A 25062-nucleotide genomic window follows, 5' to 3' on the forward strand; every position below is an offset into this window, starting at 1 on the left:
TGTGGCTCCGGAGCGGCCGGGACGGGCCTGGCGTGGGACAGCCACGGACACACGGACACACGGACATACGGACACTGACCAGCCACCCACAGACACACGGACACACTGACCAACCACCCACGGACACACACGGACACACACGGACACACAGACACACTGACCCATGGACACACAGACACACTGACCAGCCACCCACAGACACACGGACACGCTGACCGGCCACCCACGGACACACGGACACTGACCCATGGACACACGGACACACCGACCCCTCACCCACAGCCCCACGGCCCCGGGACCCCTCAGTAGCACCCACGGGGCCGTCCCTGCCCGGACCCTCCGGGACCCCCCTTGGAGGCACCGATGCCCAGGGGACCCCTATGAGACCCCCGGTGACTCCGCCGGGACCCCCAGCGCCGGTGCCGGTGCCCGGGGGACCCTCCCGCGACCCCCGGTGCCCCAGCCGGGACCCCCAGCGCAGGTGTTGGTGCTCGGGATACCCTGCCCGCGACCCCCGGTGCCCCCGCCGGGCCCCCCGGTGCTCGAGGCACACGGCCCGAACCCCGGGTGCCGGTGGCCGTGCCTGGACATCCCCCCGCGTGCCCCCCGGTGCCCCCGCGGGGACCCCCGGTGCAGGCGTAGGTGCACGGGAGACCCCGCCGAGATCCCCGGTGCCGCCACCGGGACCCCCGGTGCCCCCACCGGGACCCCTATTGCCGGTCCCGATGCCCGCACACCCCCCACCCCCCCGGTGCCCCCACCGGGACCCCCATTGCGGTGCCGGTGCCCGCGGGCGGGGTCCCCCGCCGCCCCCCCCCCCCGTGCCCGGTAACGTGACCCGGTGCCGGCCGGCTCCTTTTCCACCCCATTAACCCCCGGCCCGCCCCCGGCGGCTCCTCCCCGCCCCGGGCCCCCCCGGTTCCGCGGGGGGGGGGTGCCCGTCCCGCCGCCGCGGCCCCGCCGAGCCATAAAGCCCATGGGGAGCCGGCCGGGCTGAGCACGGCGGGACCCGCGACCCCCCCAGCAAGGTAAGGGCGGCCGGGGGGGATCCCCGCGGGTCCCCCGTCCCCTCCCGGGGGGTCCCGAGGGCGGCGGGCACCGGCCGGTGGCGCTGGGACGGCACCGGCGCTGCGGAGGGGAGCCCCGTGACCCCTTGTCACCCCCCCACGCCCCCGGTGGCACCGCAGCGCCGATGTCCCCGCATCCCTGTGTCGCCGTCACCCGTGAGGCCGCGTCCCCCTGTCCCCGTGTCCCCGTGCCCACCCATCGCTGGTCCCCAAATCGCCGTGTCCCCAAGTGCCCACGTCCCCAAAGCCTTGTGTCCCACATTGCCGTGTCCTCGTTTCTGTGTATCCCCGTGTCCCCATGTCCTGATGTCCCCATGTCACGTACCACCCTGTCCCTGTGTCCGTGGATCCCCATGTTCCCAAATCCCCATGTCCCCATGGTCCCCCATCACCATGTCCCCATATTCCTGTGTCCCTGTATTCCCCCACTGCCATGTCCCCATGTCCCCGTGTCCCCATATTCCTGTGTCCCCATATTCCCCCATCGCCATGTCCCCCTGTCCCCATGTCCCCATATTCCTGTGTCCCCATATTCCCCCATTGCCATGTCCCCGCGTCCCCATGTCCCCATATTCCTGTGTCCCCATATTCCCCCATTGCCATGTCCCCATGTCCCCATGTCCCCATATTCCCATGTCCCCATATCTCCATGTCCCCATATTCCCATGTCCCCATGCCCCACAGCAGTGTGTCCCTGTGTCCCCATGTCCCCACACCCTCAGACCCTGTGTCCCCCTCCCATGTCCCCAACACCCTGTGCCCCACACCCCCATGTCCCCATGACACGTATCCCCGTGTCCTATGTCCCCACGGCCCTGTCTCTATATCCCATATCCCTGTGTCCCCACGTCCCTCATCCTTGTGTCCCCTGTGCCCCACATCCCCATCCCATGTCCCCATGTCACGTATTCTGTGTCCTATGTCCCCGTGTCCCCCTGTCCCTCTATTCTGATGCCCCCATGTCCCTGTGTCCCCTGTGCCCCATGTCCCCATCCCATGTCCCCATGTCATGGATCCCCAGGTCTGATGTCCCCAAGGCCTCTGTCCCTTTATCCCCATGTCCCCATGTCCCAGGTGTGGGTTATCCCGGGTGTGGGTTATCCCGGGTGTGGGTTATCCCAGGTGTGGGTTATCCCAGGTGTGGGTTATCCTGGGTGTGGGTTATCCTGGGTGTGGGTTATCCTGGGTGTGGGTTATCCTGGGTGTGGGTTATCCTGAGTGTGGGTTATCCTGGGTGTGGGTTATCCCGGGTGTGGGTTATCCCAGGTGTGAGTTATCCCAGGTGTGGGTTATCCTGGGTGTGGGTTATCCCAGGTGTGGGTTAAACCAGGTGTGGGTTATCCCAGGTGTGAGTTATCCCAGGTGTGGGTTATCCCAGGTGTGGGTTATCCCAGGTGTGGATTATCCTGGCTGTGGGTTATCTCAGGTGTGGATTATCCCGGCTGTGGGTTATCCTGGCTGTGGGTTATCCCAGGTGTGGGTTATCCCAGGTATGGGTTATCCCGGGTGTGGGTTATCCTGGATATGGGTTATCCCAGGTGTGGTTTATTTAGAGTGTCCCAGTGTGGGTTATCCTGGGTGTGGGTTATCCTGAGATGTGGGTTATCCCAAGTGAGCTTTATCCTGGAATGTGGGTTATCCTGGAATGTGGGTTATCCCACGTGTGGGTTATCCCTGGTGTGGGTTATGCCAGTTATGGGTTATCCCACGTGTGAGTTATCCCATGTGTGGGTTATGCCAGGTATGGGTTATCCAGGGTGTGGGTTATCCCACGTGTGGGTTATTCTGAGTGTCCCAGGTGTGGGTTATCTCAGCTGTACGTTATTCTGTATCCCAGGTGTGGGTTATCCCAGAATTTCGGTTATCCCTTGTGTGAGTTATTCTGAGTGTCCCAGGTGTGGGTTATGCCAGGTGTGGGTTATCCTAGGATGTTGGTTATTCCAAGAGAGGTTTATCCTGGAATGTGGGTTATCCCAGCTTTGGGTTATTCCAGCCGTGGGTTATCCTGGAATTTGGATTGTCCCGGATGTAGATTATCCCAGGTGTGGGTTTTCCCAAATGTGAATTGTCCCGGGTGTGGGTTACCCCAGGTGTGGGTTATCCCAGGTGTGGGTTATCCCAGGTGTGGGTTATCCCAGGTGTGGGTTATCCCAGGTGTGGGTTATCCCAGGTGTGGGTTAAACCCGGTGTGGGTTAAACCAGGTGTGGGTTATCCTTTGTGTGGTTTATCCCAAATGTGAATTATCCCAGGTGTGGGTTTTCCCAGGTGTAGGTTATCCTGGCTGTGGGTTATCTCAGGTGTGGGTTATCCCAGGGGTGGGTTATTCCAGGGGTGGGTTATCCCAGGTGTGGGTTATCTCAGGTGTGGGTTATCCCAGGTGTGGGTTATCCCAGGTGTGGGTTATCCCAGGTGTGGGTTATCTCAGGTGTGGGTTATCCCAGGTGTGGGTTATCCCAGGTGTGGGTTATCTCAGGTGTGGGTTAAACCAGGTGTGGGTTATCCTGGCTGTAGGTTATCCCAGGTGTGGGTTATCCCAGGTGTGGGTTATCCCAGGTGTGGGTTATCTCAGGTGTGGGTTATCCCAGGTGTGTGTTATCCCCGGTGTGACACTGACAGTGACAGAGGAGCCACAGGACCCCCGTGGCGGCCGTGGCAGTGACAGACGAGCTCTGGGACAGTGACAGTGACAGGGACCTCTGAGACCCACACTGGGGTGTGTGATGGGGGCCCCGTGTGGTGACAGTGACAGTAACGACGGGGGGGGTCCCTGTGTCCCCCTCGGTGACAGTGGCATTAACCATGTGTCCCCCTCGGTGGCCATGGCAGTGGCAGTGGGGTCTCTGTGCCACCTCTTGGTGGCCCTGGTGGTGTCGGGGGTGTCCCAGGGCCCCTGCGCTGGCAGTGGAGGTGACAGTCGGGGTCCCTGTGCCCCCCTGGGTGGCAGTGCCATTAGCGATGGGGGTCCCTGTGTCCCCTCGGTGACAGTGGGGGTCCCCGTGCCCCCCTCGGTGGCAGGGCCGTTGGCCATGGGGGTCCCCGTGCCCCCCTCGGTGGCAGTGCCATTAGCCGTGGGGGTCCCCGCACCCCCTTCGGTGGCAGTGCCGTTAGCCGTGGGGGTCCCTGTGTCCCCCTCGGTGGCAGTGCCATTAGCCATGGGGGTCCCTGTGTCCCCCTCGGTGGCAGTGCCGTTAGCCGTGGGGGTCCCTGTGTCCCCTCGGTGGCTCTGGCGGTGTCGCGGGCCCCCCGGGACCCCCGCGCTGGCGGTGGCGGGCGCGCGGGGCTCTGCATCTTAACGAGGGCTCCGTCAAAGCGCCTTTGTCCCCCCGCCAGCCCCATTGAAACCTCGGCTCCGGCCGCACAATGGCCCCACTGTCCCTGTCCCCGTCCCTGTCCCCCCCCCGCCACCGCCACCCCACCGCCACCCCCCTCTCCACCCCCACCCCGCCCCCCCTCCTCAATTTGGGGACCCCTCCGCGGGGCCGGGGGGCCGCTCCCCCCCCTCCACCCCCCCAAATCCCAGTTACCCCAGTTCGGAGCAGCCCCGCGCCCCAGTTTGGGGGCGGGGGGGGCGCGGCTGGCGGGGCGCCCGGTCACGCCTGGCACCGCCGTGGCGTGGGAACGGTGCCCGCGCCGCCGGTGCCAGCGGGACGCGGGGAACGGGGACGCGTCCCTGGGGCCCCCCCCAGTCCTCCTGTCCCCCCCCATGTAGGGCCGGGCCTTTGCCGTGACCCCCAAAGTGACCAGAACCCCCCGAGGGGAAACTGAGGCACGGGCGGGGGGGATGTCGGGGGGGGGTTAATGGGTAACCGGTTGTGCCGCGGGCACCGGGAACAAGCTGCGGCTTGTCCCGAGCCGTGTCCGGCCACCGGAGCGCGGCCGGGGGGCACGGGGGGCACGCGGGGCCCTCCGAGGGGCGGGGACCCCGAAAATGGGGCAGGGGGGTGGGGAGAACAAAAATGGGGGGTGGGGGGGAGAAAGGGGGGGGTCGGGGGCCTGAAGAGGAGGGGAGGGACCACCCTAGAGGGGGGCAGGGGTGTGCAGAGACCCCCAGAGCAGGGGGTGGGGACAAGGTGTGGCTTTGGGGACACGGTGTGGCTTTGGGGACACGGTGGCTTTGGGGACATAAGGGGAACTTTAGGGGGCACAGTGACTTCAGGGACATGGGAGGCCCTGGGCACCCCAGGAACTTGAGGACAGCTGGTGACTCTGGGGACATGGGGGGCTCTGGGGACCCCCAGCAGCTCCAGGACAGGTGGTGGCTTTGGGGACACCCAGTGGCTCTGGGGACATGGTGAGCTCTGGGGACACAGTGGCTCTGTGGGGACACGGTGGGGCTCTGGGGACACAGTGGCTCTGTGGGGACACGGTGGATCGGTGGGGACACGGTGGCCCCAGGGACCCCCACGGCCCATCTGCGAAGGAGCCGCTCCGTGTCCCCTCTTTGGGGACACCGATGTCCCCTCTGTCCCGGCCGCCCCCGTCCCTCCCAGGACATTTCTCTGGCGCAGCCAGGACGGTGGCAGTGCCACTCGTGTCCCCCAGCCTTGGCCGGCACGGGGACACCGGGCTCCAAGGAGACCCCCCGTGGTGCCACCACCTCCCGGTGTCCCCGTGTCCCCGTGTCCCCGGCACGCTGCCCTTCCGTGGCGGAAACGGTGGCGGGGCCAGAGGCTGGCGGGGGCTGAAAGGGCCTTTTTTGGGATGGGGACACCGGGACACGGGGACACCAGGGACACCGGGGAGGTGCCTGGCGCTGCCCCCGGCCGTTTGTCCCTGTCACCTCCCATTCATCCCCTTCCTCTTCCTCCCGGACGCCCGGGACACTTCCACGGCCACCGGAGCTGCCAGGGGACAGGGGGGGGACACCGGGGGGGACACCGAGGGGACACGGAGGGATTTGGGAATGGGGAGGGCACGTGGAGGGATGGAGGGACATGGGGACAGACAGAGGGACAGGGGGATGGACAGAGGGATATGAGGACGGACAGAGGGACAGGGGGATGGACAGAGGGACAGAGGATGGACAGAGGGACATGGGGACGCACAGTTACAGGGATGACCCCCCAGTTCCCCCCCAATGTCATCCTCCACCTGTCCCTGTGTCCCCTTTGATGACCCCTCACCTGTCCCTCCTGTCCCTCACGTGTCCCCCTGTCCCCACAGATGTTCTCCACCTGTCCCTCACATGTCCCCTGTATCCCCCTTGATCACCCCCTCACCTGTCGCTCACCTGTCCCTGTGTCCCCTGAAGGTGCCCCTCTCCACCCATCCCTCACCTGTCCCTGCAGATGATCTCCTCCACCTGTCTCTCACCTGTCCCCATGTCCCCACCAATGACATTCTCTACCTGTCCCTGACCTGTCCCTCACGTGTCCCTGTGTCCCTGCAGATGACATTCTCTACCTGTCCCCCACCTGTCCCCCACTGTCCCCATGTCCCTGCAGATGACATTCTCTACCTGTCCCCCACCTGTCCCCCACTGTCCCCATGTACCTGCAGATGACGTCCTCTACCTGTCCCCCACTGTCCCCATGTCCCCGCAGATGATGTCCTCTACCTATCCTGCACCTGTCCCCATGTCCCCACAGATGACATCCTCTACCTGTCCCCCACTGTCCCCATGTCCCCACAGATGACATTCTCTACCTGTCCCCCACCTGTCCCCCACTGTCCCTCACCTGTCCCCCCCTGTCCCTGCAGATGACATTCTCTACCTGTCCCGCACCTGTCCCCATGTCCCCACAGATGATGTCCTCTATCTGTCCCCCACTGTCCCTCACCTGTCCCCCACTGTCCCCATGTCCCTGAAGATGATATCCTCTACCTGTCCCGCACCTGTCCCTCACCTGGCCCCACAGATGACATTCTCTACCTGCCCCCCACTGTCCCTCACCTGTCCCCCCTGTCCCCGCAGATGACGTCCTCCACCAAGGTGTACTACAGCCAGACCACGCAGACCGACAGCCGCCCGCTGATGGGGCCGGGGCTGCGGCGGCGCCGCGTGCTGACCAAGGACGGCCGCAGCAACGTGCGCATGGAGCACATCTCGGACAAGCGCTTCCTGTACCTCAAGGACCTGTGGACCACCTTCATCGACCTCCAGTGGCGCTACAAGCTCCTGCTCTTCTCCGCCACCTTCGCCGGCACCTGGTTCGCCTTCGGCGTGGTGTGGTACCTGGTGGCGGCGGCGCACGGCGACCTGCTGGAGTTCGAGCCGCCCGCCAACCACACGCCGTGCGTGATGCAGGTGCACACGCTGACCGGCGCCTTCCTCTTCTCCCTCGAGTCGCAGACCACCATCGGCTACGGCTTCCGCTACATCAGCGAGGAGTGCCCGCTGGCCATCGTGCTGCTCATCACCCAGCTGGTGCTCACCACCATCCTGGAGATCTTCATCACCGGCACCTTCCTGGCCAAGATCGCGCGGCCCAAGAAGCGCGCCGAGACCATCAAGTTCAGCCAGAACGCCGTGGTGGCGCAGCACGACGGCAAGACCTGCCTGATGATCCGCGTGGCCAACATGAGGAAGAGCCTCCTGATCGGCTGCCAGGTCACCGGCAAGCTGCTGCAGACCCACCTGACCAAGGAGGGCGAGAGCGTCCGGCTCAACCAGCTCAACGTGGACTTCCAGGTGGACACGTCCTCGGACAGCCCCTTCCTCATCCTGCCGCTGACCTTCTACCACGTGGTGGACGAGGCCAGCCCGCTGCGGGACGTGTCCCTGCGCTCGGGGGACGGCGACTTCGAGCTGGTGGTCATCCTGAGCGGCACGGTGGAGTCCACCAGCGCCACGTGCCAGGTGCGCACGTCCTACCTGCCCGAGGAGATCCTGTGGGGCTACGAGTTCACGCCGGCCATCTCGCTGTCGGCCAGCGGCAAGTACGTGGCCGACTTCAGCCTCTTCGACCGCGTGGTGAAGGTGGCGGCGCCCTGCTGTCACCGCGAGGCCGCGCGCTTCGGGGACCCCGAGAAGGTCAAGCTGGAGGAGTCGCTGCGGGAGGCGGAGCGGGACGGGGAGGGGGCCCCGCTCAGCGTCCGCATCAGCAACGTCTGAGGGGGGACACGGGGGGACATCGGGGCGAGGGTGGCATCGGGGCGAGGGGGTGGTGGAGGATGGTGGAGGTGTCACCAGGGGCAGGGGGTGTCGCCAGGGGCAGGGGGTGCCAGCAGCTGGGGTGTCACCAGATTCAAGGGGACACCAACATCTGGGGTGTCACCAGTTCAAGGGGACACCAGCATCTGGGGGTGTCACCAATTCAAGGGGACAGCAACGTCTGGGGTGTCACCAATTCAAGGGGACACCAAGATCTGGGGGTGCCACCAGCCCCAAAGGGACAGCAACATCTGGGGGTGTCACCAATTCAAGGGGACACCAAGACCTGGGGTGCCACCAGTTCAAGGGAACACCAGCATCTGGGGATGTCACCAGCCCCAAAGGGACACCAACATCTGGGGGTGTCACCAATTCAAGGGGACACCAAGATCTGGGGGTGTCACCATATTCAAGGGGACACCAGCATCTGGGGTGTCACCAATTCAAGGGGACACCAAGATCTGGAGGTGTCACCAGCCCCAAAGGGACACCAACATCTGGAGGTCGCACCAGACCCTGGAGGTGTCACCGGCCTCAGAGTGTCACCAGTTCTGGAAGTGTCACCAGCCCTGGAGGTGGCACCAATGCCTGGAGGTGTCACCAGCCTCAGAGTGTCACCAGTTCTGGAAGTGTCACCAGTTCTGGAAGTGTCACCAGCCCTGGAGGTGTCACCAGACCCTGGAGGTGTCACCGGCCTCAGAGTGTCACCAGTTCTGGAAGTGTCACCAGCCCTGGAGGTGGCACCAATGCCTGGAGGTGTCACCAGCCTCAGAGTGTCACCAGTTCTGGAAGTGTCACCAGTTCTGGAAGTGTCACCAGCCCCAAGGGGACACAAATGTCTGGATCTGCCACTAGTCCCAAAGCGTCACCAACCCCTGGAGGTGTCACCAACATCTGGAGCTGCCACCAGCCCTGGTGGTGTCACCAGTCCTTGGAGGTGTCACCAACATCTGGAGGTGCCACCAGCCTCAAAGTGACGCCAGTGCCTGGAAGTGTCACCAAGGCTTGAAGGTGACATCAGCCTGGAGGTGCCACCAGCCCCAAAGTGCCACCAATGCCTGCAAGTGCCACCAGCCCCAAGATGTCACCAATGCCTGGACGTGTCACTGAGCCCTAGAGGTGTCACCAACATCTGCAAGTGCCACCAGTCTCTAAAAGTGTCACCAAAGCCCAGAAGAGCCACCAGCCAAGACTCCACCAGTGCCTGGAGGTGTCACCAACCCCTGGAAGTGCCACCATCTGGAGGTGTCCCCAAGCCCTGGAGATGCCACCAAGCCCGGGAGGTGACACTGGCATCAAAGTGCCACCAACACCTGAAAGTGTCACCAACCTCTGGAGGTGCCACCGTGCCTGGAGGTGCCACCTGCCCCAAAGGGCCACCAACCCCTGGAGATGCCACCAAGCCCTGGAGGTGTCCCCAAGCCCTGCAGGTGCCACAAGCCCTACGATGGCACCAGTCCCTGGAGGTGACACCAGACCCTGGTGCCCCAAAGTGCCACCAACCCTTGGAGATGCCACCAGCCCCGAAGTGCCACCAATGCCTAGAACTGCCACCAACCCCTGGAGGTGCCACCAGCCCTGAAGTGTCACCAACCCCTGGAGGTGCCACCAGCCCTGAAGTGTCACCAACCCCTGGAGGTGCCACCAGCCCTGAAGTGTCACCAACCCCTGGAGGTGCCACCAGCCCCCAGGGCGCCGCTGCTCCCCCCCCTGCCAGGGGAAACTGAGGCAGGAGACCCCCCCCAGACCCCTCCCCTGTCCCCCCCCACTCCGGGCAGTGTCGGGGGGGTCCCCCCGGGGTGTCACCGATAATCGGCCACCGTGTCCCCTCCCCTCCCCTCCCCCCCTGGGCCGGGGTCCCCTCCCCCACCCCCGCCCGTCGCTGCTGCTTAACGTAGACCCCGCAATTAACGCGGCCCCCCCGCGCCGGGGCAATTAGTGCCACTAATTAAAGGTGTCAGTAATGAGGAAGGAGCGGGACCCCCCCCGGGACCCCCCCTCAAAGCCGCCCCTCCCCCACCCGCCCGCGGGGGAGGGGCCCGAGCTCGGTTTGGGGGCGGGGGGGGGAGGGGCAGGAGTTCAATAAAGGTGACGTCGAAGGTGGGGGGTGTCCCCAGTGTCCCCACGGCGTCCCCGGTGTCCCCTCAGCCCCAGGGACCCCTCCCCACAATGTCCCCAGGGGTCCCAAATGTCACTTCAGCCCCCAGGGACCCCCCCCAATGTCCCCACTGTGACCCCAATGTCACCTCAGCCCCAGGGACCCCTCCCCACAATGTCCCCAGGGGTCCCAAATGTCCCCCCCAGGGTCACCCTAAAGCTTCTCCAATGTCCCCACTGTGACCCCAATGTCACCTCAGCCCCCAGGGACCCCCCCCCAATGTCCCTAGGGGTCCCAAATGTCCCCCCCAGGGGTTCCCTGGTGACTCCCAGGGTCACCCTAAAGCTCCTCCAATGTCCCCAGTGTGACCCCAATGTCCCCAGTGTGACCCCCAATGTCACCTCAGCCCCGAGGGACCCCCCCCAATGTCCCCAGTGTGACCCCAATGTCCCCACTGTGACCCCCAATGTCACCTCAGCCCCCAGGGACCCCCCCAATGTCGCCAGTGGGTCCCCCAATGTCCCCAGAATGTCTTGTCGCTGTCCCCAGGGACACCCCCCCTGTGACCCCCAGTGTCCCCAAGGAACCCCCTGATGTCCCCACGGTCCCCCAGATGTCCCCAGGGACGCCCTTGAAATGTCCCCCAGGGTGCCAGTGCCCTCCATATCCCCAGGGACCTCCCAATGTCCCTTTAATGTCCCCAGAGACTCCCCCACAGTGTCCCCAGGGTCCCCCCAGTGTCCCCAGTGTCCCCCCAGTGTCACCAGGCCAGGTCAAGGACACCAGTTTATTTCCAGTACCCCCCCCCACACTCCCAGTACAGGGGGGCCACTGGGACCAGTGGGACACTGGTGCTGTCCCCAGGTGGTGGCACCAGCCCCGCCCCCTCCCAGAGCCCCCCGGGGACAGGGAGGGGACAGGGAGGGACAATGGGGGGGGACAAGGGGGGAAAGAGGGGAGGTGACAGGGGGGGGGACAAAGGGGACGAGGAGAGAATGGGGGGGGACAACGGGGGGGACACAGAGAGGGGACAAGGGGACACGGAGAGGGGACAAGGGGACATCCCAGCCCCCAAGTTCCGGAGGCAGCGGCGGCGAAGGCACCGGAGAGGCTTTAAAAAAACCGCGGGAATTCCCAAAAAATCCCACGGGAATTCCCAAAAATCCTGTGGGAATTCCCAAAAATCCTGTGGGAATTCCCAAAAATCCTGTGGGAATTCCCCAAAAATCCCACAGGAATTGCCCAAATCCGGCGGAATTCCGGGAATTGGGAACAAATGTCCGGGGGTGGCAGGGACGGCGTCACACCAGGAACGAGGAGGTTTGCTTGAACTCGCCCTGTGGGGACATCGATGGGGACAGCATGGGGACAGGGATGGGGACACGGGGACAGCCATGGGGACACGGGGACAGCCATGGGGACATCAATGGGGACAGCCATGGGGACACGGGGACATTGATGGGGACATGGGGACAGCCACGGGGACATTGATGGGGACACAGGGACAGGGATGGGGACTGCCATGGGGACATCGATGGGGACAGGGATGGGACATTGATGGGGACAGTGCCAGGGACACTGACGGGGGACACTGGGACATTAATAAGGACACGGTGACATCCATGGGGACACGGTGACACCAATGGGGACATCCCAGGTGACACCAATGGGGACATGGGAACATCAATGGTGACATCACTGGGGACACGGTGACACCAATGGGGACATCCCAGGTGACACCATCCCCCACCACCCTCCTGCCAGGGACACCAGTGACACCGGGGTGTCCCCGCCAGGGCGGTGGCAGGTCCCGGCGGTGTCCCGGCGGTGTCCCCTGGTGTCCCCTCGGTGTCCCTGTGGTGTCCCCCTGGTATCCCCTCGGTGTCCCCTTGCTGTCCCCGTGGTGTCCCCTTGCTGTCCCCGCGGTGTCCCCCTGGTGTCCCCTTGGTGTCCCCGTAGTGTCCCCGTGGTGTCCCCGTGCTGTCCCCGTGCTGTCCCCGTGCTGTCCCCCTGCTGTCCCTTGCTGTCCCCTCGCTGTCCCCTCGCTGTCCCCTCGCTGTCCCCCTGCTGTCCCCCTGCTGTCCCTGCTGTCCCCCTGCTCACCTCGCTGCGCCGCGAGGGCTGGCTGTAAATCACCTTCTTCCCGCCGGCACTGCGGGAAAAGCGGGAATTTGGGAGGTGCCACCACCCCCCTGTCCCCTCTGTCCCCTCCAGGGACCGGGGTGACACCACGGTGACACCGAGGTGACACCGAGGGGGGTGGGGTCACCCAGCAGGAGGAGGTGGCTCTGGTGTCACTCACTCTGTTTTTTCTGGAAAAAAAAGGGAAAAAACGGGGGTGAGGGAGGGGAGGGGACACAGGGGGACATTGCTGGGACAGGGGGACGGACATGGGGACACGGGGACAGACATGGGGACAGGGGGGCATTCCCAGGGACACGGGGACATCCCCAGGGACAGGGGGCCATCCCCAGTCCCTCCCAGTCCATCCCAGTCCCTCCCAGTCCATCCCAGTCCATCCCAGTCCCTCCCAGTCCCTCCCAGTCCATCCTAGTCCATCCCAGTCCCATCCCAGTCCCTCCCAGTCCCATCCCAGTCCCTCCCAGTCCCTCCCAATCCCATCCCAGTCCCTCCCAGTCGCTCCCAGTCCATCCCAGTCCCATCCCAGTCCATCCCAATCCCATCCCAGTCCCTCCCAGTCCCTCCCAATCCATCCCAGTCCCATCCCAGTCACTCCCAGTCCCTCCCAGTCCCTCCCAATCCATCCCAGTCCCTCCCAGTCCATTCCCAGTCCCTCCCAGTCCCCCCCAGTCCCTCCCAGTCCCATCCCAGTCCCTCCCAGTCCATTCCCAGTCCCTCCCAGTCCATTCCCAGTCCCCCCCAGTCCCTCCCAATCCATCCCAGTCCCATCCCAGTCACTCCCAGTCCCTCCCAGTCCCTCCCAATCCATCCCAGTCCCTCCCAGTCCATTCCCAGTCCCTCCCAGTCCCCCCCAGTCCCTCCCAGTCCCATCCCAGTCCCTCCCAGTCCATTCCCAGTCCCTCCCAGTCCATTCCCAGTCCCCTCCAGTCCCTCCCAATCCCATCCCAGTCCCTCCCAGTCCCATCCCAGTCCCTCCCAGTCCCTCCCAATCCCATCCCAGTCCATCCCAGTCCCTCCCAATCACATCCCAGTCCCTCCCAATCCATCCCAGTCCCTCCCAGTCCATTCCCAGTCCCCCCCAGTCCCTCCCAGTCCCATCCCAGTCCCTCCCAGTCCATTCCCAGTCCCTCCCAGTCCATTCCCAGTCCCCCCCAGTCCCTCCCAATCCCATCCCAGTCCCTCCCAGTCCCATCCCAGTCCCATCCCAGTCCCTCCCAATCCCATTCCCAGTCCCTCCCAGTCCCTCCCAGTCCCTCCCAGTCCCTCCCAATCCCATTCCCAGTTCCTCCCAGTCCCTCCCAGTTGCTCACTGCTGAAGTAGCCGCGCCTGTGGGCGAACCAGACCCCGAAGGCGGCGAGCGCCAGCACCAGGAGCAGCAGCACCACGGCGGCCACGATGCCGCCCACGTTCACCTCGCCTGGGGGCAGGGAGCGGGGATCCGGGATCCGCGGGATCGGGGGGACCCCACGGGATCGGGGGGATCCCACGGGATCGGGGGCATTGAGGGGATCCCACGGGATCGGGGGGATCCATGGGATTGGGGGGACCCCACGGGATCGGGGGCATTGAGGGGATCCCACGGGATTGGGGGGATCCCATGGGATTGGGGGGATCGGGGGGATCCCATGGGATTGGGGGCATTGGGGGGATCCCACAGGATTGGGGGGATCCAGCAGGATCGGGGGGAATCCCACAGGATCAGGGGGATCGGGGGGATCCCACGGGATTGGGGGGATCCAACAGGATCACAGGGATCCAGCGGGATCGGGGGATTGGGGAGATCCCATGGGATTGGGGGGATTCAATGGGATCAGGGGTATCCAACAGGATCACAGGGATCCAGCAGGATCGGGAGGACCCCACGGGATCAGGGGGATCCCACGGGACTGGGGGGATCCAACAGGATTGGGGGCATTGGGGGGATCCATGGGATTGGGGGGACCCCACGGGATCGGGGTCATTGGGGGGATCCCATGGGATCGGGGGCATTCAATGGGATCACAGGGATCCAACAGGATCAGGGGGATCAGGGGGATCCCACGGGATCGGGGGGATCCAATGGGATTGGGGAGATCCCACGGGATCCCACAGGGTCACAGGGATCCAACAGGATTGGCAGGATTGGGAAGATCAGGGAGATCACACAGGATCGGGGGGATCCCATGGGATCAAGGAGATCTAATGGGGTCGGGGGAATCCAACGGGATTGGGGGGATCCACTGGGATCGGGAGGATTGGGGAGATCCCATAGGATCGAGGGGATCCCACAGGATCGGCGAGGATCCCATGGGATCAGGTGGGATCCCACTGGACTGGGGGGATTGGGATCAGGATGGGGATAAGGATGGGGATCAGGATCAGGAATGGGATCAGGATTGGGATCGGGATTCAGATCGGGATCAGGATTGGGAAGGGGATCATGATTGGTTGGGATCGGGGTCAGGATGGGATCAGGATCAGGGTGAGGACTGGGACGAGGATCAGGACAGGATTGGGGTCGGGATCAGGATGGGATCAGGACTGGGACAGGAATCAGAATTGGGATTTGGATCAGGATTGGGATTGGGATTGGGATCGGGATTGGATTAGGATCAGGATCAGGAATGGGATCAGGATTGGGATGGGGATCAGGATGGGATTGGGATCAGGATTGGGATTGGGATCAGGACTGGAAATGGGGTCAGGATTGGGAATGGGATCAGGATTGGGAATGGGATCAGGATGGGATCGGGGTCAGGATGGGATTGGGGTCAGGATTGGGATTGGGATTGGATTGGGATTAGGATCAGGAATGGGATCAGGATTGGGATCAGGATCGGGATTGGGATTTGGATCAGGATGGGATCAAGATCAGGATTAGGATTGGGGTCAGGACTGGGACAGGGATCAGGATGGGATTGGGGTCAGGATTGGGATCGGGATCGGGATCGGGATTAGGATCAGGATGAGGATGGGATGGGGATCAGGATTGGGATGGGGATCAGGATTGGGATTTGGATCGGGATTGGGATTTGGATCGGGATTGGGATTTGGATCAGGATTGGGATTTGGATCAGGATTGGGATGGGGGTCAGGATTGGGATTGGGATCAGGATGGGATCAGGATGGGATGGGGATCAGGGTGGGGATCAGGATTGGGACTGGGATCAGGATTGGGATCAGGATGGGATGGGGATGGGGGTGGGGACCGCTCCTTACTGGCTTCCATGCGGAAGACGTCGGATTTCTGGGGGCTGCCCACGTTGTTGGAGGCCTCACAGTGATAATCGCCCGTGTCCCAGCCCCCCACGGGCTCAAAGACCTGGAACGGGGAGGGAAACGGGGGAAAACGGGGGGAAAATGGGAAAAACGTGGTGAAAATGGGGAAAAATGGGAAAAATGTGGTGAAAATGGGGAAAAAATGGGAAAAACATGGTGAAAATGGGGAAAAAATGGGAAAAACGTGGTGAAAATGGGGCAAAAATGGGGAAAACGTGGTGAAAATGGGGGGTAACGGGGCAAATGGGGAAGAATAGAGGAGAAAATGGGGGGAAATGTGGAGGAAATGAAGGGGGAATGGGGGAAAAAGGGGAGAAATGGGGGCAGGAAAAGGGAGAAAATTAGAGGAGAACGGGAAAAGAGAGAAAGAGAAGAAAAGAGGGAAACAGGACAGGAAAATGGGGAAAGGGAGAGGAAAAAGGGCAGGAAAAAAGGGAAAAAGGGGGAAAGAGAGAGGAAGACAGGGAAAGGGAGAGGGAAATGGGAAAGGGGGCAGGAAAAGAGGGAAAAGGGCAGGAAAAGGGGAAAGGGAGAAGGAAAAGGGCAGGAAAAGGGGCAGGAAAAGAGGGAAAGGGAGAGGAGAACAGGGAAAAGAACAGGAAAAAAGAGGAACAAGGAAAACAGGGCAAAGGGCAGGAAAAGAGGTAAAACGGTAGGAAAAGAGGGAAAAGGGGCAGGAAAAGGTGAGAGGGAGAGGGAAAAGGACAGGAAAAAAGAGGAAAGAGGAAAACAGGGCAAAGGGGGAGGAAAAGAGGGAAAAGGGAGAGGAAAGAGGAAAAGGGGCAGGAAAAGAAGGAAAGGGAGAGGAAAAGAGGGAAAAGGGGCAGGAAAAGAGGGCAAAGGGATGGGAAAAGGGAGAGGAAAAGAGGGCAAAGGGCAGGAAAAGGAGGAAAGGAAGAGGAAAAGAGGGAAAAGGGCAGGAAAAGGAGGAAAGGGAAAGGAAAAGAGGGAAAGGGGCAGGAAAAGAGGGAAAGGGCAGGAGAAGGAGAGGGAGGGGCAGGAAGGCCCCTGGCACTGACCAGCTCCCCCGAGCGCGGGTCCAGGCTGTAGGAGGAGTTGCGGAAGGCGGGGCTGGATTTGGGGTCCTGGGGCAGCTCGGTGCCGTCCTTGTACCAGCGGAAGGTGGGAGGGGGCGAGCCCTGAGCCTCGGAGCAGCGCAGCACGGCCCGGGCACCCACCGTGGCTGAGCTGGGCACGTGGGCCAGCGGCTTCCCCGGGGGCACTGCGGGCACACAGGGACAGGGACAGTGACAGGGACAGGGACAGTGACAGTGACACACTGCCCAGAGCCACCCCAGGGACAGTGACAGTGACAGCACGGCCCGGGCACCCACCGTGGCTGAGCTGGGCACGTGGGCCAGCGGCTTCCCCGGGGGCACTGCGGGCACAGGGACAGTGACAGGGACAGGGACACAGTGCCCAGAGCCACCCCAGGGACAGTGACAGTGACACACTGCCCAGAGCCACCCCAGGGACAGTGACAGTGACACACTGCCCAGAGCCACCCCAGGGACAGTGACACTGACACACTGCCTGAGTGACCACAGGGACAGTGACAGTGACAGCACAGCCCGGGCACCCACGGTGGCTGCACTGGGCACTGCGGCTTCCCCGGGGGCACTGCGGGCACACAGGGACAGGGATGGGGACAAGGACAGTGATGGCACCATCCTGAGTCACTGCAGGGACTGGGACAGTGACCAGGGACCAGGGATGGGTGACAATGACATGGCCAGGGACAAGGTCAAGGACAGGGCCAGGGCCAAGGCCAGGAATGGGGACAAGAACGAGGGACAAGGATGGGGCTGGGGACAAGGCTGGGGACAGGGGACAACACCAGGAACAGGGACAGGGGACAAGGCCAGGGCTGGGGACAAGGCCGGGGTTGGGGACAGGGGACAACACCGGGGTTGGGGACAGGGGACGAGGCTGGGGCTGAGGACAGGGGACAAGGTCAAGGTTGGGGACAGGGGACAGGGCCGGGTTGGGGACAGGGGACAAGGCTGGGGTTGGGCACAGGGGACAAGGCTGGAGTTGGTCACCCGGGACAAGGCCAGGTTGGGGACAGGGGACAAGGTCAAGGTTGGGCACAGGGGACAGGGCCGGGCTGGGGACAGGTGGCCTCACCCTGGACGATGAGGTTGACCTCGGACTTGGCGATGTGGCTGCCATCCCCCACCACCTCGCAGATGTACTTGCCGCTGTCCTCCCGCGTCACCGACTGGAACCGGATGGACGTGGGCGAGAACTCGACACGGTCCCGGTACGGCTCTGGGGGACACCGGGCTGGGACACCGGGGGACACCGGGGGACACCCCCAGGACACCCAGGGGACACCCCATGGCCCCACAGGGACACCCCTGATGTCCCCACAAGGCCCCCCAATGTTCCCGGTGTCCCCCAATGTCCCCCGATATCCCCTGATGTCACCCGGTGTCCCTGACGGCCTCAGTGCCCCATTGGGTGTCACCAACATCCCCCAGTTTCCCCAATGTCCCCAGTGCCACCCAATGTCCACGCTGTCCCCTGTGTCCCCAGGATCACCCAGTGTCTCTGCTGTCTCCAATATCGCCCTCTGTCTCCCCTGTCCCCCACTGCCCCCGCTGTCCCCTCTGTCCCCCCACTGTCCCCTCTGTCCCTGCTGTCCCCTGGCTGTCCCCAGTATCCCCTGTCCCCACTGTCCCCGTGTCCCCAGTGTCCCTGCTGTCCCCTCTGTGTTCACTGTCCCCGTGTCCCCCCACTGTCCCCAGTGTCCCCCATGTCCCAGTGTCCCCCCAGTATCCCCCCTGTCCCCTGGCTGTCCCCGTGTCTCCTGGCTGTCCCCTCTGTCACCCCTGTCCCCACTGTCCCTGTGTCCCCAGTGTCCCCCCTGTCCCCCCAGTGTCCCCTCTGTCTCCTCTGTCCCCACTGTCCCTGCTGTCCCCTGGCTGTCCCCAATGTCCCCTCTGTCCCCCACTGTCCCCAATGTCCCCTCTGTCCCCTGGCTGTCCCAGTGTCCCCACTGTCCCCATGTCCCGTACCTGTCAGTTCCCCCTCGTAGTAGATCAGTGCCAGGGATGAGCCCCTCTGTCCCCTGGCTGTCCCCCCTGTCCCCACAGTGTCCCCAGTGTCCCCAGTGTCCCGTACCTGTCAGCTCCCCCCCGTAGTAGATCAGTGCCAGGGACGAGCCCCACTGTCCCCTGGCTGTCCCCTGGCTGTCCCCAGTGTCCCCTCTGTCCCCACTGTTCCCCCCTGTTCCCAGTGTCCCCACAGTGTCCCCACTGTCCCCACACTGTCCCCGTACCTGTCAGCTCCCCCCCGTAGTAGATCAGTGCCAGGGATGAGCCCCACTGTCCCCTGGCTGTCCCCTGGCTGTCCCCAGTGTCCCCTCTGTCCCCACTGTTCCCCCCTGTCCCCAGTGTCCCCACAGTGTCCCCAGTGTCCCCAGTGTCCCGTACCTGTCAGCTCCCCCCCGTAGTAGATCAGTGCCAGGGATGAGCCCCTCTGGAATTTCCACTCGATTCGGGCGCTGCCGGAGCTGGAGCGGAACGCGGCGCAGCGCAGCTCCACGGCTGGGGGCGGAACCGGGTCGGAACTGGGACCAGAACCGGCACCGGGCAGAACCGGGACCAGAACCGGGACCAGAACGGGACCGGGACCAGAACCGGGAAGAACCAGAACCGGGACCGGGACCAGAACCGGGACCAGAACGGGACCAGGACCAGAACCAGGACCGGGACCAGAACCGGGACCGGGACCAGAACAGGGCAGAACCGGGACCGGGACCAGAACCGGGACCAGAACGGAACCAGGACCAGAACCAGGGTCAGACAGAATCAGGACTGGGGTCAGAGAGAACCGGGACCAGAACCGGGACCGGGACCAGAACTGGGACCGGGACCAGGGTCAGAACCGGGACTGGGACCAGAATGGAACCGGGACCAGAACCAGGGTCAGACAGAACCAGGACCGGGGTCAGAGAGAACTGGGACCAGGGCCGGGGTCAGAACCGGGACTGGGACCAGAACAGAACTGGGACCAGAACTAGGGTCAGACAGAACCAGGACCGGGACCAGAACGGAACCAGGACTAGGGTCAGAACCGGGACTGGGACCAGAACCGGGACCAGGGTCAGAACGGAACCAGGACTGGGGTCAGAACCGGGATCGGTTCTGGGACCACCCAAACCAGTCTGACCCCAAACCAACCCCCCCAGACCTCCCCAGGTGCAGCCTTCACCGGGACGGCCCTGGGACGGTGACACTGCAGGGACACCGGGGACCCTCCCGGGGACACCGGGGACACTCCTGGGGACACTCCCGGGACACTCCCGGGGACACTCTGGGGACACTCACGTTTGTGCTCCGGCACTTCCTGGTCCTCCGAGGTCACCTGGGCTGCGGCCAGCGCGGCTGCGGGGACACCGGGGCGGGGGGGAGGTCACCGGGAGCCAGGGCGGGGCCACCGGGGCCAGGAGGTCACCGGGAGCCAGGGCGGGGCCACCGGGGCCGGGAGGTCACCGGGAGCCCCGGGCACGGCCACCCGGAGGTCACTGGGCACGGTCACCACCGGGAGCCGGAAAATCCCGTCCGGCCACTCCTGCCCTGCCCAGCTCCTGCCCAGTTCCTGCTCCTTTTCTGCCCAGTTCTTGCCCAATTTCTCCCCAGTTATTTCCCAGTTTCTCCCCAGTTTCTGCCCAGTTTCTGCCCAGTTCTTTCCCAGTTCCAGCCCAGTTCTTTCCCAGTTTCTACCCAGTTTGTCCCCAGTTTCTGCCCAGTTTCTGCCCAGTTATTTCCCAGTTTCTCCCCAGTTTCTACCCAATTTCTGCCCAGTTCTTGCCCAATTTCTGCCCAGTTCTTTCCCAGTTCCTGCCCAGTTTGTCCCCAGTTTCTGCCCAGTTCTTTCCCAGTTCCAGCCCAGTTCTTTCCCAGTTTCTACCCAGTTTGTCCCCAGTTTGTCCCCAGTTATTTCCCAGTTTCTGCCCAGTTTCTACCCAATTTCTGCCCAGTTCTTTCCCAGTTTCTGCCCAGTTCTTTCCCAGTTTCTGCCCAGTTCTTTCCCAGTTCCTGTCCAGTTCTTTCCCCGTTCCTGCCCAGTTTGTCCCCAGTTTCTGCCCAGTTTGTCCCCAGTTATTTCCCAGTTTCTGCCCAGCTTGTCCCCAGTTTGTCCCCAGTTATTTCCCAGTTTCTGCCCAGTTTCTACCCAATTTCTGCCCAGTTCTTTCCCAGTTTCTGCCCAGTTCTTTCCCAGTTTCTGCCCAGTTCTTTCCCAGTTCCTGTCCAGTTCTTTCCCCGTTCCTGCCCAGTTTGTCCCCAGTTTCTGCCCAGTTTGTCCCCAGTTATTTCCCAGTTTCTGCCCAGCTTGTCCCCAGTTTCTACCCAGTTATTTCCCAGTTTCTGCCCAGTTCTTTCCCAGTTTCTCCCCAGTTATTTCCCAGTTTCTGCCCAGTTTGTCCCCAGTTTCTCCCCAGTTATTTCCCAGTTTCTCCCCAGTTCTTTCCCAGTTTCTGCCCAGTTCTTTCCCAGTTTCTGCCCAGTTCTTTCCCAGTTTCTGCCCAGTTCTTTCCCAGTTCCTGCCCAGTCTCTGCCCATTTCCTGCCCAGTTTCACAGGAAACCGGCCGGGAATGTCGCAACTCCCCGAGCTCCGCGTGCGCGGGGACACGCCCGTGTCCCCCCCCCGGTGTCCCCTCGCTGTCCCCTCGCTGTCCCCCCCGCGTCGCATCCCGGAGCTGGGGCATCCCCGGTGCCGGGTTGGGCTGCGGTGACTCATTCCAGGCGGGATTGTCACCGGGAATGTCGCCGGGAACGCCTCGGCCGCCACCCGCCCGCGCCACCTTTGCACCCCGGGGCCGCTGCCAAGCGAAACCCGGGCGGGAAAACCGGGATTTGGGGGGAAAATCGGGATTTTGGGGGAAAAAGTCGGGATTTGGAGGGGAAAAGTCGGGATTTGGAGGGGAAAAGTCGGGATTTGGAGGGGAAAAGTCGGGATTTGGGGGAAAAAATCGGGATTTGGGGGGAAAAAAATCGGGATTTTGAGGGGAAAAAATCGGGATTTGGGGGGAAAAAATCGGGATTTTGGGGAAAAAAACCGGGATTTGGGGGGAAAATCGGGATTTTGAGGGGGAAAATGGGATTTGGGGGGAAAAAATCGGGATTTTGAGGGGAAAAAAATCGGGATTTTGAGGGGAAAAAAATCGGGATTTGGGGGGAAAAAATCGGGATTTGAGGGAAAAAATCGGGATTTGGGGGAAAAAAATCGGGATTTCGGGGGGAAATCGGGATTTTAGGGGGAGAAATCAGGATTTGGGAGGGGGAAATTGGGATTTGGGGGGGGAAATCAGAATCAGGATGAGATTTTGGGGATGTTTGGGTGGATTTGGGGAATAAACAAAGGATGGGAGCATCCCGTGGGAGTCTGGGATCACCCTGGAGCCGGGGCCTGCCAGGACCGGGTTTAAATCTGCCGGGATTGGGCAAATCCCGACCTGGTTTGGGTCTAAATAAACGGGGATTGGTTAATCCCGACTCATTTTGGGTCTAAATAAACGGGGATCGGTTAATCCCGACTCAGGCCGGGTCCGGCCCAGGCGGGATCGGGTTAATCCCGGGATTGTCGAGCACAATGGAGGGGACAGGAAGGCCACCCCCGCCCCCACCCCCGCTCCGGATGCGCCACCGGGACCCCCCCCGTAAATCCCGGGGCTCGGGGAGGTCCCGGGACCGCCGCTCCCCCTCCCGGTGACCCCGTACCGGGGGGTCCCGGGGCACAAACACCGAGCGCCCCCCCCCCGGTACCGGCACGGTACCGGGACCGGATCGGGTGCCCCCCCAAACCCTCCCCGGGACCTCGACCCCTCCCCCCCGTCCGAACCCCCTCCGGTGACCCCGGCCCGGTCCTGACCCCCCCGGGGTGACCCCAGACCCCTCCCCCGCTACCGACCTTGCCCCGCCCGCCCCCCACGCGCTCCCCGTTAACGACCCCCCCCCCCTTTCCCCACTCCGGTACCCACCGACCCCTCCCCTCCTACCGGAGCCCCCCGTTTGTCCCCCTCCGTTAACGACCACGCGTTTCCTGAGCCCCCTCCCCAATTCCCGTTTCCCTCCCCGGTTCTCCGAGCCCCCTCCCCAATTTTACCCCCACCCGGTCTCCCCTTCCCCCTTCCCCAATTTTTCCCCACCCCGAATTCTCCGAGACCCCTCCCCAATTTCCCGCCAGTTCCCGGAGCCCCCTCCCCAATTCCCGTTCCCCTCCCCGGTTCTCCGAGCCCCCTCCCCGGTTTTACCCCCACCCGGTTTTCCCTTCCCCCTTCCCCAATTCCCCCCCCACCCCAAATTCTCCGAGACCCCCTCCTCAATTCCCGCTCGTCCCCCGCTTCTCCTCCCCCCCCCTCCCCAATTCCCGTTCCCCTCCCCGGTTCTCCGAGCCCCCTCCCCAATTCCCGTTCCCCTCCCCGGTTCTCCGAGCCCCCTCCCCAATTTCACCCCACTCCCGGTCTCCCCTCCCCCATCCCCAATTCCCCTTCCCGTTCTCCACGCCCCCTCCCCCCCCCACTCCCCGCGCCCCCTCCCCAATTCCCGCCCCTCCCCCGGTCCCCCCCGGTCCCCCCCGGTGCCCCGAGCCCCCCGCACTCACCGAGCCCCCCCAGCAGCAGCAGCGGCAGCCGCAGCCCCGCCCCGGGCGCTCCCCGCTCCGCTCCCGCCATGGCGCCGCCGCCCCGCTCCAGGTGCGCCCGCCCCGCCCCGCCAGGCCCCGCCCACCGCCACGCCCACCGCCACGCCCACCCCGCCAGGTGCCGCGCGGGACACGCCCCCTCCGCGCTCTTATTGGTCGTCCGGCCCGTCGGTTTGAGGAACGCTCGCTGATTGGTCAGGAAGGCACCGCCCACGTGGTTTGATTGGTTAAAGGAGAGGGCGGGGAGCGGCGGCCAATGGGAGAGCGCGCCGCAACTTCTGGCCAATGGGAGCGCGCGGGGGGCGGGGCGTGGCGTTGCCGGGGCGACCGGGCGGCTTCGGCCGCTAGGGGGCGCTGAGGGCCCGGGAGGGGCTCCCAGTTCGGACCAGTTGGGACCAGTTTGGACCAGTGACCCCCCCCCCCCCCAACAGTGACCACCCAGGGCTCCCAGTTTGGACCAGTTTGGACCAGTGACCCCCAGTGACTTCCCCAGTACAAACCAGTGACCTCCCAGTGACCTCCAGGATTCCCAGTTTGGACCAGTTTGGACCAGTGACCCCCCCAGGGACCACCCAAGAACCACCCAGTGACTGACCAGAGCTCCCAGTTTGGACCAGTGCCCCCCAGTGACTCCCAGTGAACCCCACTGACCTCCCCAGTACAAACCAGTGACCTCCCAGGGACCACCCAGGGTTTCCAGTTTGGACCAGTTGGGACCAGTTTGGACCAGTGACTCCCCCCAGGGACCACCAGTGACTGACCAGAGCTCCCAGTTCAGACCAGTGCCCCCTAGTGACCTCCCAGGGTTCCCAGTTCGGACCAGTTTGGACCAGTGACCCACCCAGGGACCCCTCCCAGTGACCCCAGTTCAGACCAGTGACCCCCCGGGGCTCCCAGTTTGGACCAGCTTGGACCAGTGACCCCCCCAGTATAAACCAGTGCCCTCCCAGTGGGGGCACAGAAGGGGGGATGGAGCTCCTGGGGGGTTGTGGGGTCCCTTTTGGGGTTTTAGGGGATTTTTGGGGTCCTTTTGGGGTTTTAGGGGATTTTTTGGGGTCTCTTTGGTGATTTTGGGGTCCCTTTTGGGGTTTTAGGGGATTTTAGGGTCCCTTTTGGGGTTTCAGAGCAGTTTTGGGGTCCCTTAAGGGATTTTAGGGGATTTTTGTGATCCCTTTGTGAGTTTTGGGGTTACTTTTGGGGTTTTAGTGAAGTTTTGGGATCCCTTTTGGGGTTTTAGGGTCCCTTTTGGGAATCTCAGGGAGATTTTGAGGTCCCTTTGGGCATTTTAGTGACGTTTTAGGGTTCCTTTTGGGGTTTTAGGGGATTTTTGGGGTCCCTTTGGTGATTTTGGGGTCCCTTTGGAGGTTTTGGGGGATTTTAGGGTCCCTTTTGGGAATTTCAGGGAGATTTTGGGGTCCCTTTGGTGATTTTGGGGTCCCTTTTGGGGTTTCAGAGCAGTTTTGGGGTCCCTTAAGGAATTTTAGGGGATTTTTGTGATCCCTTTGTGAGTTTTGGGGTCCCTTTATGAGTTTTGGGGTTCCTTTTGGGTTTTGGGGTCCCTTTGGGGGTTTTAGGGGATTTTTAGGGTTCCTTTTGGGGTTTCAGGGAGATTTTGGGGTCCCTTTGGGCATTTTAGTGAAGTTTTAGGGTTCCTTTTGGGGTTTTAGGGGATTTTTGGGGTCTCTTTGGTGATTTTGGGGTCTCTTTTGGGGTTTTAGGGGATTTTAGGGTCCCTTTTGGGGTTTCAGAGC

The 25062-nt window shown here is 63.1% G+C and overlaps 3 protein-coding genes across 4 annotated transcripts in view; 2 read left to right on the forward strand and 1 right to left on the reverse strand.

The window, feature by feature from the left end:
* The first annotated feature begins 4472 nt into the window (after positions 1–4472).
* Positions 4473–25062, forward strand: part of S100A10 (S100 calcium binding protein A10) — a 109427-nt gene continuing 88837 nt past the window's right edge. For both annotated transcript variants that reach the window (XM_084223058.1, XM_084223056.1), the window contains exon 1: positions 4473–4476. The gene's annotated coding sequence lies outside the window, so the exon portion shown is untranslated. The remainder of the gene's footprint in view (positions 4477–25062) is intronic.
* KCNJ10 (potassium inwardly rectifying channel subfamily J member 10) lies at positions 6983–8122 on the forward strand (the record flags this gene model as incomplete). The annotated part of the gene is made up of 1 exon (XM_084223324.1): positions 6983–8122. One exon carries the CDS (start codon positions 6983–6985, stop codon positions 8120–8122), a length of 1140 nt encoding a protein of 379 aa, XP_084079450.1.
* F11R (F11 receptor) lies at positions 11068–23385 on the reverse strand. The gene is made up of 9 exons (XM_084222958.1): positions 23273–23385; positions 19995–20051; positions 19098–19211; positions 17788–17931; positions 16680–16882; positions 15601–15703; positions 13712–13819; positions 12363–12460; positions 11068–11596 (listed from the first exon to the last, which is right to left on the reverse strand). Exons 1-9 carry the CDS (start codon positions 23340–23342, stop codon positions 11561–11563), a joined length of 933 nt encoding a protein of 310 aa, XP_084079084.1. The 5' UTR covers positions 23343–23385; the 3' UTR covers positions 11068–11560.

The sequence above is a fragment of the Fringilla coelebs genome, assembly GCF_963513975.1.
Source record: "Fringilla coelebs genome assembly, chromosome: 29".
Taxonomy (NCBI): Eukaryota; Metazoa; Chordata; class Aves; order Passeriformes; family Fringillidae; genus Fringilla; species Fringilla coelebs.

Bases quoted from the DNA above. Each gene is read 5' to 3' on its own strand.
- F11R (XM_084222958.1), bottom strand. From the start codon at position 23,342: ATGGCGGGAGCGGAGCGGGGAGCGCCCGGGGCGGGGCTGCGGCTGCCG. The intron at 20,052-23,272 runs GTGAGTGCGGGG...GTGTCCCCGCAG, and splicing joins GCTGCTGCTGGGGGGGCTCG to CCGCGCTGGCCGCAGCCCAG. The intron at 11,597-12,362 runs GTGAGCAGGGGG...ATGTCCCCACAG, and splicing joins AGCCCTCGCGGCGCAGCGAG to GGCGAGTTCAAGCAAACCTC.